Source organism: Ruditapes philippinarum, unplaced genomic scaffold (assembly GCF_026571515.1).
Source record: "Ruditapes philippinarum isolate M1 unplaced genomic scaffold, ASM2657151v2 ctg6827_1_1_1_1, whole genome shotgun sequence".
Lineage (NCBI taxonomy): Eukaryota > Metazoa > Mollusca > Bivalvia > Venerida > Veneridae > Ruditapes > Ruditapes philippinarum.
The window spans coordinates 59,852-78,892 of NW_026852689.1; the positions used below are offsets into that span (position 1 = coordinate 59,852).

At 33.4% G+C, this 19,041-nt stretch overlaps 1 protein-coding gene and 1 long non-coding RNA gene across 2 annotated transcripts; one reads left to right on the plus strand and one right to left on the minus strand.

The window, feature by feature from the left end:
* The first annotated feature begins 1,427 nt into the window (after positions 1-1,427).
* On the plus strand, positions 1,428-2,403 carry LOC132721180 (uncharacterized). Its single transcript, XR_009624431.1, has 3 exons — positions 1,428-1,494; positions 1,663-1,762; positions 2,018-2,403. It is a non-coding gene; the product is annotated as an uncharacterized LOC132721180 (long non-coding RNA).
* A 7-nt stretch (positions 2,404-2,410) lies between these two features.
* LOC132721194 (uncharacterized) lies at positions 2,411-18,709 on the minus strand. The gene is made up of 7 exons (XM_060705455.1): positions 18,436-18,709; positions 12,118-12,300; positions 10,865-11,029; positions 10,281-10,394; positions 8,099-8,204; positions 5,293-5,543; positions 2,411-2,421 (listed from the first exon to the last, which is right to left on the minus strand). Exons 2-7 carry the CDS (start codon positions 12,167-12,169, stop codon positions 2,411-2,413), a joined length of 699 nt encoding a protein of 232 aa, XP_060561438.1. The 5' UTR covers positions 12,170-12,300; positions 18,436-18,709.
* Positions 18,710-19,041: the final 332 nt, after the last annotated feature.

The window sequence follows — 19,041 nt, forward strand, 5'->3', positions numbered from 1 at the left end:
TAGAATCACCTTCCCCACATATCTTAGCACAAAAGTTGTCTGACAGGGAATTTTTTTTTAAATAATCAAGCCCATAATGGTGAAGGAAAAGTCAGCAACCTTAACTTTTTGATCAAGGAGGACCTAGTAACCATGAGATCGATCTAAGAACATAGATTTTCAATTTCCTTTTCATTACTGCTTTCATGTAAAAATTTAGCAGAGGCTGTAATTTTGTGTCCTTTTGCATGCATATTAAATGGTTTACATGAGAACAATAAAGTTATGAGTAATAATTCCCAACCTTGGTGAGATCCCAGCAGGCACTCGACGTTGTTTCAACGTTGAAACAACGTTGAAATATGGTCGTGACGTTGTTCAACCAATATTCAACTATGGACGACCATACGGATATATTGCCAATGTATATACAACGTTGATTCAACGTTGTTTATGGTCGAAGTTTTACATTTAGTTTAATCATTATATAAACTTTTATACCACTAATTTTGTGTTATTATTCCTTTATTGAATTAGTGGTAAGTCTGTAAGTGATTTTTGTCAGGAAAATTTGCGTTACAATCTTTTTCCGTATATTCGGAATTAGCGCTTAAACAAATAAAGTTGGAAATAATTTTTCACTTTCTATTAACGCTTTAAATATTAGTTAATGTGTTTAGTTGTTTGTTGTTATATTTTTTAGTTCTTTATGAATAAAATTAATTAATAAATTGATATTAGTCAAAACCCCGTTTATAAAATAATGCTGGTCAGGGGAAGTAATTGTTGCAGTCTATGATTTTGTTTGTTTGTCTATGATAATCGTTCGTGCAAATGGTGGCGCTGTTTGGAAAATTTGAAAACAACACGATTGGAAATTTATTTGGATTTCGAAGGTATTACCGTAATGTTTTACTTTAGTTTCTGATTATTTTCTAAAATATTATTATTTATTCTTAAAATTCTACTTTAATTTACTTTATGAAATAAATGAGAGATGAAAACACATGATTGAGTTGATTTGACACGTTTTCGCGACCTAATTGAATGATTTGGGTTCGGTGGGCCTTGTAAGCATGAAGTTATTGATGTCCTTGGCAATTTATGATTTTACAATTCTTGTCTTTCTTTAATTTATTTTTCATATTATTAATCATTTGTCTGTACTATATCCTAATTAGAATTTAATCAATTATAAAATTGAAACCTATAAAGTAGTTCGGCTCACATAATTTACGCCCCAAGACGATTCGTCAATATATATAACTATGTTTATATTTTAGTTATAGTATAATACAGTGTTAATTAGTTTGAAAAAATACATTACTTATTAAGTTAAATAACAAATTTGAGTGTTAAACTTTAAAGTTTAATAGTCGTAAATATAGGGAATAATATATCTATTTCTATTTTATTATATATTATTTTATATTCTAGATCCTGGTCCTGGCTGAAATAGAGTAATTTGCAGCTGTAGCCTGTATACCATACATTCAACATGAAAAGGACTGTCAGGTTTGTTAAATTTAAATTAATTCTTATCAATTTATATATTTGAATTTCTTTACAATACAAAGTATAAATTTTTCAACTACTGGATATTTATCTTGTCTTAAACTATATTATTTTCGGAATATTTCTGTAACATTATTAATATAAAATTTACATGTTTGTTGATTTCAGGATGCTGCATAAAATGGTCTTAGCTAAAGCCTAGAATGTTAATTTCTTGGGAATATGCTGCAAGAAACTGATGGGGAGCAGTTTTTCTTACCAATCATAGGTGAGACTTTTAAATAGCTTCTTTTTAAAAAGATTCTGTTGTCTTATATACAGTACATTGTATTTGCTGTCAATATGAAACTTAGCTATGTTCAATTTCTATGCTGTTTTATGATGTTAATCTTAGAGATAAGCATTTTAAGATAAAAACAAATCACTAAGTTGAGTAATCACTAACTTGAGTAATTATATGTATAATTTGAGATTGACCAAGTCACTTAAAATTAACTACAAACTTCTTATTTTTATTTTGCAGAAGCAGTAAGATAGAGCCAAAGAAGTACTCAAACACTTGACATACCCAGAAAGATCAAGAAGAAAAGATTGGAACAGATTGTAGCTTAATTGTTAAAACTATTAAAGTGAATTTAAGCTGCACTTGAACTGTATTTTTGAAATAAAATATCTGAAGTATTTAATATTGTCTTGATATTTTGTTAAACTTGGTTACTTTGCTTTATATCCAAAAATTAAAGTATGGTGGGTTTTCAATGTTGAAATGACATTGAAACTTCAACATTGTGCCAACGTTGAAGGTGCAACGTTGTATCAACGTTGAAATTTCAACGTTGTTTCAACTTTCAAATCCGAATATAAATCCAACCTTATTTCAACGTTGAAATCTGACCATAATTCAACGTTGAAACAACTATGATGTGCCTGCTGGGATGAAATTTTAAAGGTAAGAGTAGCAAGTTCTGACCTTGACAAAGGGATAATAATAAAGTTAAGAGTAGTTCTGACCTTGACAAAGTGACAGTAATAAAGGTAAGAGTAGGAAGTTCTAACCTTGGAAAAGTGATAATAATAAAGGTAAGGGTAGGAAGTTCTGACCTTGACAAAGTGATAATAATACAGGTAAGAGTAGGAAGTTCTGACCTTGAAAAAGTGATAATAATAAAGGTAAGAGTAGGATGTTCTGACCTTGACAAAGGGATAATACTAAAGGTAAGGGTAGGATGTTCTGACCTTGACAAAGGGATAATACTAAAGGTAAGAGTAGGATGTTCTGACCTTGACAAAGGGATAATAATAAAGGTAAGAGTAGGATGTTCTGACCTTGACAGCGGGATAATACTAAAGGTAAGATTACGAAGTTCTGATCTTGACAGTGATTATAATAAAGGTAAGGGTAGGAAGTTCTGACCTTGTCAAAGTGATAATAATGAAGGTAATGGTAAGAAGTTCTGGCCTCGACAAAGTGATAATGATAAAGGTAAGTAAGAGTAGGAAGTTCTTACCTTGACAAATTGATAATAATAAAGGTAAGAGTAGGAAGTTCTGACCTTGACAAAGTGATAATAATACAGGTAAGAGTAGGAAGTTCTGACCTTGACAAAGTGATAATAATAAAGGTAAGAGTAGGATGTTCTGACCTTGACAAAGGGATAATACTAAAGGTAAGATTACGAAGTTATGATCTTGACAAAGTGATAATAATAAAGGTAAGTGTAGGAAGTTCTGACCTTGACAAAGTGATTATAATAAAGGTAGAGTACTTAGTTCTAACGTTGACAAAGTGATAATAATGAAGGTAAGAGTAGGAAGTTCTGACCTTGACAAAGTGATAATAATAAAGGTAAGGGTATGAAGTTCTGACCTTGTCAAAGTGATAATAATGAAGGTAAGAGTAAGAAGTTCTGACCTTGATAAAGTGATAATAATAAAGGTAAGTAAGAGTAGGAAGTTCATACCTTGACAAAGTGATGATAATAAAGGAAAGGGTATGAAGTTCTGACCTTGATAAAGTGATAATAATAAAGGTAAGAGTAGGAAGTTCTGACCTTGACAAAGTGATAATAATACAGGTAAGAGTAGGAAGTTCTGACCTTGACAAAGTGATAATAATAAAGGTAATGGTAAGAAGTTCTGGCCTCGACAAAGTGATAATAATAAAGGTAACTAAGAGTAGGAAGTTCTTACCTTGACAAAGTGATAATAATACAGGTAAGAGTAGGAAGTTCTGACCTTGACAAAGTGATAATAATACAGGTAAGAGTAGGAAGTTCTGACCTTGACAAAGTGATAATAATAAAGGTAATGGTAAGAAGTTCTGGCCTCGACAAAGTGATAATAATAAAGGTAAGTAAGAGTAGGAAGTTCTTACCTTGACAACTTGATAATAATAAAGGTAACAGTAGGAAGTTCTGACCTTGACAAAGTGATACTAATAAAGGTAAAAGAAGGAAGTCTGACCTTGACAAAGTGATAATAATAAAGGTAAGAGTAGGATGTTCTGACCTTGACAAAGGGATAATAATAAAGGTAAGAGTAGGAAGTTCTGACCTTGACAAAGTGATAATAATACAGGTAAGAGTAGGAAGTTCTGACCTTGACAAAGTGATAATAATAAAGGTAATGGTAAGAAGTTCTGGCCTCGACAAAGTGATAATAATAAAGGTAAGTAAGAGTAGGAAGTTCTTACCTTGACAACTAGATAATAATAAAGGTAACAGTAGGAAGTTCTGACCTTGACAAAGTGATACTAATAAAGGTAAAAGTAGGAAGTCTGACCATGACAAAGTGATAATAATACAGGTAAGAGCAGGAAGTTCTGACCTTGACAAAGTGATAATAATAAAGGTAAGAGTAGGATGTTCTGACCTTGACAAAGGGATAATACTAAAGGTAAGATGACGAAGTTATGATCTTGACAAAGTGATAATAATAAAGGTAAGTGTAGGAAGTTCTGACCTTGACAAAGTGATAATAATAAAGGTAGAGTACTTAGTTCTAACGTTGACAAAGTGATAATAATGAAGGTAAGAGTAGGAAGTTCTGACCTTGACAAAGTGATAATAATAAAGATAAGGGTATGAAGTTCTGACCTTGTCAAAGTGATAATAATGAAGGTAAGAGTAAGAAGTTCTGACCTTGATAAAGTGATAATAATAAAGGTAAGTAAGAGTAGGAAGTTCATACCTTGACAAAGTGATAATAATAAAGGTAAGGGTATGAAGTTCTGACCTTGATAAAGTGATAATAATAAAGGTAAGAGTAGGAAGTCTGACCTTGACAAAGTGATAATAATACAGGTAAGAGTAGGAAGTTCTGACCTTGACAAAGTGATAATAATAAAGGTAAGAGTAGGATGTTCTGACCTTGGCAAAGGGATAATACTTAAGGTAAGATTATAAAGTTATGATCTTGACAAAGTTATAATAAATAAGGTAAGTGTAGGAAGTTCTGACTTTGACAAAGTGATAATAATAAAGGTAGAGTACTTAGTTCTAATGTTGACAAAGTGATAATAATGAAGGTAAGAGTAGGAAGTTCTGACCTTGACAACTTGATAATACTAAAGGTAAGATTACGAAGTTCTGACCTTGTCAAAGTGATAATAATGAAGGTAAGAGTAAGAAGTTCTGACCTTGATAAAGTGATAATAATAAAGGTAAGTAAGAGTAGGAAATTCATACCTTGACAAAGTGATAATAATAAAGGTAAGGGTATGAAGTTCTGACCTTGATAAAGTGATAATAATAAAGGTAAAAGTAGGAAGTTCTGACCTTGACAAAGTGATAATAATACAGGTAAGAGTAGGAAGTTCTGACCTTGACAAAGTGATAATAATAAAGGTAAGAGTAGGAAGTTCTGACTTTGACAGGAATAAATTCATGATGTACATACAGTTCTGCATCACAACAAGAATTGTCCATACATAGACCACTCTTCGTAATTTCAAGGAATGAATCCCCTCATCTAGATTACATAAACTTCTCCCACATGGTGCACAATAAAACACAACCCGTCTTCCATATGGCTTTGTCTTTGCTACATGCCTGTATGATAAATAAAATGGTAAAATATTTACACAAGTTTTATAACTAAAAAAAAGAAATGTGTCCATAGGACACGGATGCCCCCACACGCCACTGTTCTGTCAATCTTATGACTCTAGGTCAAATATTTTTTGGACTACAAGTGCCACAAGCTGAAAACTAACTAGAAATGTGTCCATAGGACACGGATGCCCCCACACGCCACTGTTCTGTCAATCTTATGACTCTAGGTAAAATATTTTTTGGACTACATGTGCCACAAGTTGAAAACTAAAAATCAACAGGGCCATAATTCTGTTAAATTTTGTCGCAGCGTAAATTCCTTCCTTTACTACCATCTACACATTAAGGTTGTTCATCCCTGTAAGTTTAAGCAAAAATCTGCCATCCGGTTTAAGAGGAGTTGCGTTTTAAAAAAATTTCAACATAATATATAGTGAAACTAGAAATGTGTCCATAGGACACGGGTGCCCCCACCGCGCCACTGTTCTGTCAATCTTTTTACTAAGTCAAGGGAAATAACTCTACAAATACTGGATAAATCCACAAAGCGAAACCCCAGGTGCAAATCTAAAATATGGTGAGCAACCTGCCCATAAGGTTTAATGACTATGTCAAATCCTTTTTGAGAAACTTGCGACACAAGTTGAAAATAGCAAAAATTTTCTAAGTGTAGGGCAATAACTCTAAAAATACTAAATAAATCCAGACAAAATACCTGGTGCACAACTGCACATGCTGATCAATATTCCTGTAAAGTTACATGACTCTAGGTCAAATACTTTTTGAGTTATGTGCGACACAAGTTGAAAATTGCAAAATTTTACTAAGTCAAGGGCAATAACTCGGAAAATACTAAAAATATCCAGACGAAAATACCCAGGTGCACAACTACACATGCTGATCAACATTCCTGTAAAGTTTCATGACTCTAGGTCAAATACTTTTTGAGTTACGTGCGACACAAGTTGAAAATTGCAAAATTTTACTAAGTCAAGGGCAATAACTCTGAAAATACTAAGAATATCCAGACGAAAATACCCAGGTGCACAACTGCACATGCTGATCAACATTCCTGTAAAGTTTCATGACTCTAGGTCAAATACTTTTTGAGTTACATGCGACACAAGTTGAAAATTGCAAAATTTTACTAAGTCAAGGGCAATAACTCTGAAAATACTAAAAATATCCAGACGAAAATACCCAGGTGCACAACTACACATGCTGATCAACATTCCTGTAAACTTTCATGACTCTAGGTCAAATACATTATGAGTTATATGCGACACAAAAGTGAACGGACGGACGGACGGAAGGACGGACGGACGGACGGACAAGTTCAACGCTTTATGCTCCCACATTGTGGAAGCATAATAAGCATCTTTTAAGGCAATAAAAGTTGAGGAAGTTCCAACAATCCATTATATCAAACAGCCTCCTGTAAGCTAACAGGCTGTTTCTAGATACACACAGTAACTTATAACTAGAACTCCGCGAGTCGGATGTGTCGCCTTGTGAACAATATAGTTTAGGAGAAATGGCCAGGACAAAAGTGAAATTTGAAAATCAATGAAGGGCAATAACTCAAAAAATATGAAATGCAGAGCAGCAGTTTCTGTGCACTGCACTTCTTATCAATAAGATCTATCATCCAAAATAAAGTATGAAAATTAACGAAGGGCAATAACTCAAAAAATAAGAAATGCAGAGTACCAGTTCTTGTGCACTGCACTTCTTCTTAATGAGATCTATCATCCTATGAAGTTTCAAGTCCATAGATTATATACTTAGGGAGAAATGGCCCGGACAAAAATAAAGTATGAAAATTAAGAAAGGGCAATAACTCAAAAAATAAGAAGTGCAGAGTACCGGTTCTTAAGCACTGCACTTCGGGTCATTGTAAGAAGTATGCATACCAAGTTTGAAGTCAATCTGACTTATAATGACTGACTTATGCTCCGGAGAAGCTTAAGGGGATGCCGACGCCAACACCGACAACGACGCCGACACCGCCGACAAAAGTAACCCCTATATGTCGCCTTTTTCAAGGCGACACAAAAACTTCAATTATTCATCCCAATTATGTTAATTGACAGATAATTCACTCAAAATGACCACAGCAGAAGGTCACCTAGATAAGTTTAACAAGAACATTGTCCTGTATTGCAGTATTTGTTGTTAATACCAACAAGCAGTCTGAAGGACAGCTTTATCCCCTGCCATAGTACAATTTTAACCTTTGACCATCCTCTAAGTATGACCTTGAAAGAAGAAACCTGGTTTTTGAACTTTGTGCATCATCTCATAATGGTGATCACCTTTTCAAAGTGATTAAAAAAAAACACACTACTTTTTAAGTAGTTTAAATGTTATGGAGCTGAAATGAAAATGTTCTGGACTGATGTACTGACAGTGTCAATCCCTATAATTCCGTCCCAACTACGTGGAAGGGGATTAGAAGTTAAAATAAAACTACATTATAATTTTATAAATAAAGCATTCAAATTTTTCAGAATAAGCAGGTGAATGGAAAAAAGTTTTAAGTTGTCATTTACCTTTCCCATCCATAAAACAGTGGTATAAGTAATGGATTATTCCCCTTCAATTTTTTGGGATCATCATTTTTGTTATTCAAACATTTTCTGCTACATACATGTTTCACTGAAATAAAGAAGACAATATTATTTGGCACAACTTTAAGATAAGAGAATTTTTCGAGACAACCACCCCAGACCAGTAGATTTGAGATATCGATGGGTTTCCTTTTTGTATTTTCTGATCGCAAGATCAGTAAATACATAGCTAACATCCACGGTCTAACACAAATTTTCCTAACAGACCTAACAACGCAAAGTAGTTCTCACTCAGAACTGCTTAAAAACCAGCAATTTAAAATAAAGAATCATTTTTTAATGTATGCATTTAACGAATTACAGTGCATTAAAAGTTTAGAGTAGTCAATAGAAATATGAGGTTACAATCACAAATTTCGCGGATGAATATCTCTTTTACCCCATGAAAAATGTTCGGCTATTTCCGTAAAGCTTAATCAATGAAAATGCTATTTTTGGCTATGTCGATTACCGAATACTCCAGAGCGTAGTACACATAAATCTGACTGTCGAGTAGTGGAATATATACATGTCGTACTGTTTTGGCGAGAAGATTTTCGCTAAATTATTTTCATCAGTGTTAAACAACAGGTTTATAGTGAAGAAAATACTTCGAAATTAGTAAGGATTACAAACACGGAATGGAAATTCTCAATTTAGAATTACAATGTATTTGTTATTATTCAAGCTACATATGTATTACTTCACCGTGGTGCAGAGGTAGCGCGCTTGTTTAGGGTGTGAGAGGCCCAAGGTTCAAATCCTAGTCGAGGCAACATTTTTTTTTGAAGTGTCTTTTTTAAGGAATTAGCCACGATATGCAAGTTGGCTGTCATAAAAAATGTAAATGATTTTTTGATGCAACTCTAGTCATGCAAAATTCCATATGTATCAATCTCAAACTGTTATAGACGCAGTCGCTGCGTAAGATTAATTATAGTATATAAAAATAAACTTATATAGGAAAATACATACAGATAGTCAGTATGATTTAGATTGCAAAGATCAGAAAATACCACAGAGGTTGCAGCCCTTTGATTGTTTATGTATTCTATTGTCGGCAAATTTCATTTTCCAACTGAATTCTTTTGATTTGACCATTATATGAAATTTTTTATCTAAAAATAAAATATGAGCCGCGTCATGACAAAACTAACATAGTGGGTTTGCCACCAGCCTGGATCAAGACCAGTCAGCGCATCTGCGCAATGCGCAGTCTGATCAGGATCCATGCTGTTCGCTATCAGTTTCTCTACTTGTTAAAAGGTTTAAAAGCGAACAGCATGGATCCTGATCAGACTGCGCGGATGCGCAGGCTGGTCTGGATCCATGCTGTTCGCAAACCCATTCTGTTGGTTTTGTCGTGACACGGCTCAAATTTAACCTTTAGGAAAGCTGACAGCCACTTTAAACTGGTGGTACAATGTATATGTTGTAAACAGCTGCTAGCACTAATGGAGTTAAAAATGCCTATACAGTTTCCCACTATGAATACAGCTTTAAATTTCTTTTTATATGTGCATAATATCATAATACCCAATAATTGTCAGTCATTTGAGCATTTATATACTATATATTATCTGACTTCCATATTTGTTCATATCATTTCACACAGTGTTATCATTAATGATACTTTATTTAAGAAACCTTATTCCCCTATGATTAGAAACCAAATAAGATAATATGAAAAACTCAGATGGCTAATGTATTAAATATCACTCAATTGTGCTTATAGCCATAAAAGAGAATGAATAAGTTGTATAAGAGCTATTGGATGAATAAATTTACCATTTTCTATTGTTTCTCCTAGCCACATATTAAAGTAGCCATGAATGAGTGTTAGAACAAACAAATAGAGAGATGTGTAGCAAAAAACACATGTTATATGATGCTATTTTTGTTATCATTATTGTTCTTAAAGTCATACAAATGAATTTTTAAGCCAATAAATTTGTGTGAAATATAAAAATACTGTTGTCTTGTAAGCCATAAACTTTCTATATCATGTTCAAATATATGAAAATATATTGTCTAAGCCAAATGAACTAGTGTATTATTAGTGTATACAGACAGACAAAACAGCATACATACAGACACAGACAAAGGGAAGATAGATACAACATACCAACAGTTCCAGCATCTTCTGATGGAGCAAGTCGTTCTTGTAATACTGTTGTCATATATTTACTGTTCTTACTAGTATTACCACCACTACATATAGTAGATGTTGTAAACTTATCTGTAAAGAATCATGAAACATAATAAATGAGGCAAAACAAAAAACAATTTTGTTTGTGACATTTGTGCCCTAAAAAACATCCCAACTGACATTGGCAATGTGCTGTAATGAACCCTAGGCCTTTATCCTGGAGTATATATTATACAGATACAGAATAAACCTTATATATAGTCACGGCTTAATCAAATGGTTAATTGGTGGATCTAAAATTCATTTATTTGACTTTTCTGCTTGCTAAATATCAATAAAAGAAGATTTTTCTTTTGACAAGAGGCAACTTTTTTTACACGAAAGATGCCAAAAGATTAAGATGTCAGCCTCTAAACATAGCAACCTAGAGTCTGAGAGCTACTGGGGTTGTCACCATGCTTAAATATTTAGAACAGTACTGGGGACTTTCAGAAAGAAGATTTATTAGCTGTTCAATATTCCCTTTCATCACAAAAATTAATCTTATGTCAAAGTGTTACCTTGAGACTGCACTTTCAGGAAGGGTTTCTTATCCTCAGCCCCGCCTTTATCTTTCTTTATTTTGATCCATGGAGCCTCCCATATCTGACCAGTGTTTAGTGTTGACCCCTGTGTTGTACTCTTCTTAGCTACAGACTTCTTCTTATCTGCTTTAGCTGGTGAATCTAAAATACATTCAATGATAATATATACATGGCACTGTTTGTTCATATATAAGCATTACTTACGAGCACAAGTCATTTTTATTTTACAGAAACACAAACATGTCTATACGGACCCCTCTTGAAAATATATTAAATGTGGTTTAAGTTGATATGTGGTCTCTGAAATTATTAATGCACAAATCTGATCAAAACATGAACAAAGATGTTGCCTGTGTCTAGACTGACATGTTTTCTTATCTAGTCTTATCTAAAGAAGGTCCTTAGCTCAACTGTAGTTAAGGTAAATGTAGGAGAAAAAAATACAGAAATATCAATTGTTGTTTCGTGTATATTCTACAACTGGTTTTTTTGGCCCTGCTACAGTCAGGTTATGTCTCTTGACTTTACCAGCATTTCTGTTTGCTTCTGCATTGGCCTGTAAACATATTACACTTCTCTTAGACTACTACACATATGATAAAAAATTTTAACCCTCAACTGCTGTTACTGCATAATGTATTTGCCCTGCTTTGAGCTTGGAACAGTTCATTTGATGTTTAAAATATTACAGTATCAAAATACAAACATGGAGCTACCAACAGTATAAAGGCTGGTAAGATTGCAGTGTCTGACTCTATAGTGGCAAAAGCTAATCACATTTGGTTCCAGCAGGTTAAGAGTTAACATATTCTTACATCTGTTAATCAGTTTGATACAAAAGAAATAAATAATTTAAAATTTCTGAATCTTCATATCTTTGATTTAAAACATCGTGTTATACTGTTACATTTGTTTCATTTTTATATCATGACATTAATAAGGCTGCAAAAACAAAAGATGACTTTAACCGTACAAAATCAGCAATTTCCATTCATTAATATGTATTCAAGATTTCAAATGAGAATAGATATTCCACTTTCATAATATATGATTAGAAAAATGAGGCAAAGTTTCAAACTCACAGAAAAGCTTTCCATTTTCATTCTGCTGCAGTCCCTTACTACTTTCAACATTTTTATATTCTAACTAACTTTCAGGCAAGAGCCGTCAAGATGAAAGCCATAAACATGAATTGGTTTTAAATATATATCTGAAACCAAAATAAATACCAGTGCGGTATAAAGAGATTCTAATCTTGTGGATCCCCTGTATATCATCCATTCACTACGTTTATCATACGGGAAAAACATCAGCACAAGCCTCGCATCCACTTCATCCACCTTGGCTGTCCACCATTTACCCTTCCCCTCTGTCTTCGCTGTCTGACCCTTGTGTAGACGTACCATTGGTCTCTGTTATATCAAATATATCAAATACATATCTTACTTAAAACATGATGAGACTCACAGTGCCGACAAATTTCCTCACATGTAATTCAACAAAACATAAGAAACATACCTTCAATAAATAATAAAATTTTTAAAGTTAAAGAAAATCAGAGTCACTGAGGTGAAATATCATATCATATCACAAAAAGAGTTTTTTTCGATTTGATTTTGGTATTATGGCATCACCAACATAGTTTAGGTTACATGGAGCCAAATCAGGAAAACTGATTTTGGCTAATCTCAAGTGTTACAAATTAAGCAACACCAGTGCTCCAAACCATCTCACCTGCTGAAGCTTTCAGAGATGCATAAGACTCAAATAATTTGAACCCATTCAGTCATCTCTTACCATCATGCATGGATAAACTGTGACAGCCTGCAAATTCTAATGCCTCAACTGTAAAGGCCTCAACTGTAAAACCCCTCAGCTACTAAAGGCAACCCCTAAGCAATAAGGGGCACAGAAAGATGCAATAATGAATTATGATTAAATACTATAATTTGTAGATAACTCAAAAAATATTGCTGTCATTCAAGAAAATTCTTTCTTTTTTTTGTGACACAAAATGAACAGAAGATCATTGCAGGCTGTCAAGTGGTCTCACACCAGAAAGTAGGAAAAAAGTAGGAACATTTTTTGCCAAAAAGTAGGAAAATAGTAGGAAAAAAAAGAAACATTTACCAACAAAAGGGCTCAGGGTCGCTCAACTGTATATAGGCCCCCAGAGCGGGGCCAGTTTAAACCCCAGGGCTTTTATTTGAACAAACTTGGAAGACACCCATTAGAAGATGTTTCATGATGTTAAGTTTTTACTACACACATATAATTAAAAAAAAACAATGATCCTCCCCCCCCCCCCCCCCTGGCAGAGCCAATTTTAACCCAAGGGCTTTTATCTGAACAAACTTCGTAGACACTCACTAGAAGATGTTTCATGCTTAATATCTAAACTTTAGCTCTTTGGGTCTTTTCAAAGAAGGTTTTTTTAGTTTTTGCTATACACATATAAGGAAATCAATGACCCCCTGGGGCGGGGCCAATTTTGACCAAAGGACTTTTATTTGAACAAACTTAATAGACACCCATTAGAACATGTTTCATGCTAAATATCTTAGCTCTAGCTCTTTGAGTTCTTAAAAGAAGATTTTTAAGTTTTTACTATATGCATAAAGGGAAAATCAATGATCCCCTGGGGCGGGGCCAATTTTGACCCCAGGGCTTTTATTTGAAGAAACTTGGTAGACACTTACTAGAAGATGTTTCATGCCAAATATCTAAGCTCTAGCTCTTTGGGTTTTTTAAAAGAAGATTTTTAAAGTTGTTTCTTTCAGTTGCCATGGCAACCAGAGTTCTGCATGGAATTAAATTCTTTGAATAATTTTCAAAGGTTACCACCGAAGGAACATTCCTGTGAAGTTTGGATGAAATTGGCTCAGTGGTTTATGAGGAGATGTCATTTAAAGTAAAAGTTACGGACAGACGACAGACGGTTGCAGGAAAAAACACGGTGCATATCCATATCGGTACCCTCTTTGCGAAATCTGCTGAAACGGTACCCTCTTTGTACATGCACAGGTCATTCTCTGCTCAAAACAAACCAGAGATGGATAACAAGCCAGTAAAATTCATTGTAATATGGAAAGGATGTATGACACGTGGAAAAGATGTACACCACGGAACACTAGAATGTTTTATCTATGTGCTGATTTGTCATGTGCCTGTTTTTCATGCACTGCAACTTCACAATAAGCTACAAAATATCAACATGTCTTGCTTCGCCCATCACCTCGACATACTTTTCGGGCTGAAATGAACCTGTGGCTTGATTATATATGCATCATACATATTTAATATGTTCATATACATATCATCTTCGGACAAATGGCAGTACAGTGTCAAAAATAAATGAAAAAGTCATAAAAACACCCTACTTTCGGTTTTGCAGCGGCACGGGCTACCTCTCTTCAGTTGAATTTTTATATCACAGGTACCCTCTAATTTTTTAACACATAGGCACCCTCAAGGCACGACATATGCTTTTATTTGCGTTAATCGTTAAGTATGTAATATTTACATAAAAGTAAGAAATATTACATACCTTACAATTCACGCAAATAAAAGCATATGTCGTGCCTTGAGGGTACCTATGAGTAAAAAAAATGAGAGGGTGTCTGTGATATAAAAATTCAAATGAAGAGAGGTAGCCCGTGCTGCTGCAAAACCGAAAGTAGGGTGTTTTTATGATTTTTGCGACGGACGCGCCCTCAGGCGCGTTCAGAGCTAAGTCATCTACACATGGAATTTCGTTGGCTACACTCGCGCAATGTGTCCTAAACCAATTAACAGCCCAAGAAATAGTACATGAATTTGATCCTTCAAAACTCCCATACTTTGTCTGGATATCTTAATGTCTTCCATATTTAGCCTTTTCAATTTCAAATTAAGTTATCCAAGTTAAAATATGAACGTATATTATTGATAAAAATGTTGTAGTCCCGTAGTATTATTGCGCAATATGCAAATTACTGCTGAAAAGATTTACCGCTGTCGAAAAAGTAGGACAGCAAATTATACTACAATAAAGGTGTAACCTCTGAGTTCCAAGACATTATTAGTAGGAAATAAATATTTCTACATTATACAAAACATTATTATTAACAAATCAAAAGTTTTTCGTGACTAGGATACCTCGCGCATTAATAAAAGAAGAACTATTTCGTGACTCATACCGCGGGTTTAGCTGAATATTCAGCAGTTATTAATATATTAGATACAGTACAATGGCTAGTATAAATATCTATTTTTGAAAATGCATGTAAGACACTTTACCGCCATGTAGTCTTTCATGGTAAGGAAGTTATAATACTAGTTCTACTTCCGATTCTTGTGGTTTGTTTACATATTTTACTAGGTCATGATATGAGTTAACCTTCGCTATACTAAAAATAGATTCTGCTTCACCTGTTCTGATTTTTGGACAGGCGATTAGGAAGTACACATTAAACATGTAATTAATAAACCAGCGGATTGTAATGCAATACTTTTAGAAATGCTATACAATTGTAAGAAGCAAACAAGTTGAAAATGGAATTTAGTGTGAAGTTGAAAAGGACAACTAAACACTGTAGTGCTTAAGTGACATTTAAATTAAAATAAAAACGATGTGCTCTGGCCTCTACATCTTTACCTTGTAAATAAAAAAATCTAAGAAATACACTATTAATTGCTGATGATTTTAACCATTTTTTTTTAATGAGACATATCCAAGAGAAATACAAATACAAATGACTTAAATTTTATTGTCTGTATGCCCACTATGATATAACACGAAGCAATTCTAAATAGCATTCTCAAATGTATAAATTGTATTATGTTTAAAGTTTATTTGCCTGGATTTATTCTAGAAATATTTCGTTGATAGTTTTTTTTCTATTTACATATCATTTCTTAGAATAAATCGATAAGGACACTGATTTACAAGTTTGACCAGAGTTTTTAGGCATAAATTTCATTCTGTATTTAAGTGCTTGAAAGTAGAAAATCTGAATTATATCAATTTGGGACACAAAATATATTGCTCTACAAATCTCGAACTTGTATGGAACAAATTTTCTCTGTTATATATTTTGTGTTTTGTTTTTGTTTTGGTTTTTTTTCTAAAAGAAGCCTTAATTAATGTCTTTCCGGTTGCATGTCCGTCGCATTTAGTGCTGCAGCACTTTGATTACAATTACTTTTGACAATATACTGCCATTTGTCCGAAGATGATATGTAAATGAACATACTAAATATGTATGATGCATATATAATCAAGCCACAGGTTCATTTCAGCCCGAAAAGTATGTCGAGGTGATGGGCGAAGCAAGACATGTCGATTTTTTGTAGCTTATTGTGAAGTTGTAGTACATGAAAAACGGGCACATGACAAATCAGCACATAGATAAAAGATGCTAGTGTTCCGTGGTATACATTTTTTCTACGTGTCATACCTTCTTTCCTTATTATATTGAAATTTTACTGTATTGTTATCCATTGCTGGTTTGTTTTTAGCAGAGAGTGGCCTGTGCATGTGCAAAGAGGGTGCCTTTTCAGCAGAATACGCAAAGAGGGTACCGATATGGATATGCACCGTGAAAAAAGCAATCACAAAAGCTCACCCTGTCACTTTGTGACAGGTGAGCTAAAAACAAGTATATAGCAACATTTCTGCTGTCTTGGTGCCCCACCATGTTTTATCTCAGCCACAAGCAGCACCTTAGTAGAACCACTGCCTTTCTGTGAACTATATAACTGATAGCTTTATTGTATGAAGAATTCAAAATTTACAGCAGGACTCAAACCCACAACTGTGAGGGGCCTGTGGTTCGAAGAGAGAAATTCTTAACTTCTCAGCCAGAGGCCTTTCCAAACAAGACTGTTAACAGAAAAAAGTTTAAACTCTAAGTAAATGTAATTGGTAAATTTAAAAGATAAATAATTCCAGCTATCAATTTACCATATATAACGTAATAGCACTGTTCATCATCCCATCATTATGCCAATACAACAGCAATCCAACATTGGTTGTATGTGTATGAAACATCAAGGGAGGTAACTTGAATTATAAACCCAACAAGAAAGTGCCTGTAACCTGTGTAACAATATTAAGATGTTACTCAGTAACAGTACATAAAACAATTTTATTAATTTTAAATTTTTCATCTTAAAAAAAAAAAGTTTATGAAATTCAAATAAATAATCTAAGAATTGCTTACAATGTGAGTTCCAATGCTTTCATGGGCAAGTATTGAATGTTTCCTTGCTTTGTGCAGGTTGGTTCCCTTAAAGATTTTAGAGTGCACCTGTTAGCTTTTAGGATCCAACAAATCACAATTTAAAATAAACTCTGTATGAACTAAATGAATATTTAATCTCAAAGAAAATTAAGACAAATAAATTAATAATGATTCATTGCAATTATAAACAAGACCTGTCGGAGGACAGTAACACTCGACTATTCGAAAAAGTTGTCAATCTGTTGTTTCAAGGAGTATAATAATGCTTACCTATATGAAAACATAAAATTGTCCAAAGGTACAAAGGCTTTTTATTAACATGTTTTATCGAGTAAATCACTGCTTTATTATTATGAATGCATAAAATTGTCCCAAAAAAGGTACAAACCCTTCAGTAGTTATGGAGATACAAGCTTACAAGCAAAAACTTTACCAAGAATTTCAAAGCCGAAAAATGGGCATTATTATGCAAAAAAGCAAATCTGAGTTATGGGAATTTTGCTAATCATGTCAGATAATCACAGAGAACAAGTGTGTGAAGTTTCAATCCATTCCCTTCAGTAGTTATGGAGATACGAGCTTACACGCAAAAACTTAACCAAGAATTTCTAAGTCGAAAAAGGGGCATAATTATTGTAAAAAAGCAAATCAGAGTTATGGGATTTGTGCCAATCATGTTAGATAATCACAGAAAACAAGAGTGTGAAGTTATAATCCATTCCCTTCAGTAGTTATGGAGATACTTGCTTACACTCAAAAACTTTACCACAAGGACCCCGACAAATAGGCGACTGCATTAGCTCAATTATTCTGCGAAAATACCCTCACCATCCTTAAGACAAAGGCTTATATATAAGTCCATTTACAATTTTTGTCCAGGTGAAAATTTGTACAATTGGTTTGAAGAAAATCCTTTAATGGATATATGATTTACAGAGCTGAACAGAAAGACCATCAATCCTACAGACACCACAAAGTGATTCCAGTATAGCCTCTCAATCCATATACAAGTAATTGGGTTATAACTAGTCATAAGATGTCTGTGGTCTAAGTCATTATATGACATTTGGACATGACCTGACTAAAGTGCGATTGAAACAGAATAATCGGCAATTTTTCATTTTATTTTTATCTAATAGAGGGCCATTCCCCCTTATTCTATTATTGCTGAATGAGCTCTTTTGTTCTGTTAACAGTTAGATTTCCCCTATGTCAATTTCAGTTGTGCCCTCCAACCACCACCGCATATTGATTCCGGTATAATCTTCATCCCCAACATTTATGTGTTTATGGTATATAAGATGTCTCTGATGATATACTCACATTTACTACTTCAGTTTCTTGCTGTACCATCTTAGTATCTTGAAATAATCAGCCTCAGTATCTTCATCCAAGACAAAACATTATGTAAAATCAACAGAAGTAAGAAAAAAATATTAGTAGCATTTACAAACAATATCACTAGCATTTACAAACAATTATTATAATTCCATTTATCTATTTGACTTTACATCACTGCATTCACTCCATGTGCTTCACCTGAAAATACAATCACGAAAAGTTAATATTTTGACAATAATTAATCTACATACATAAAAAAATTTCAGAAGACAAAAAGACACAACCTAAATCTCTTCATTTTGAATGTATTTAAGATGCAAGAACGCTGTCCTTTGCCATTAGTATAATCAGACTGAATCTATATTGATGACACATATACTATTCTTGAAATTAAAAAAAATATATATAATAATGATAAAAATGCCATCAGTGTAAAAGCTGGTTAGGTAAATTATAAAAATTGAATCAGAAAAAAATGTGTTTCAGTTAATTAAAATAAGTTATTCAAATGAAATTTTAAGGCAAATGGGCAAATAATTTTAAAAAATAAATTCATAATACAATAAAACTTTTACATATAATTAATTA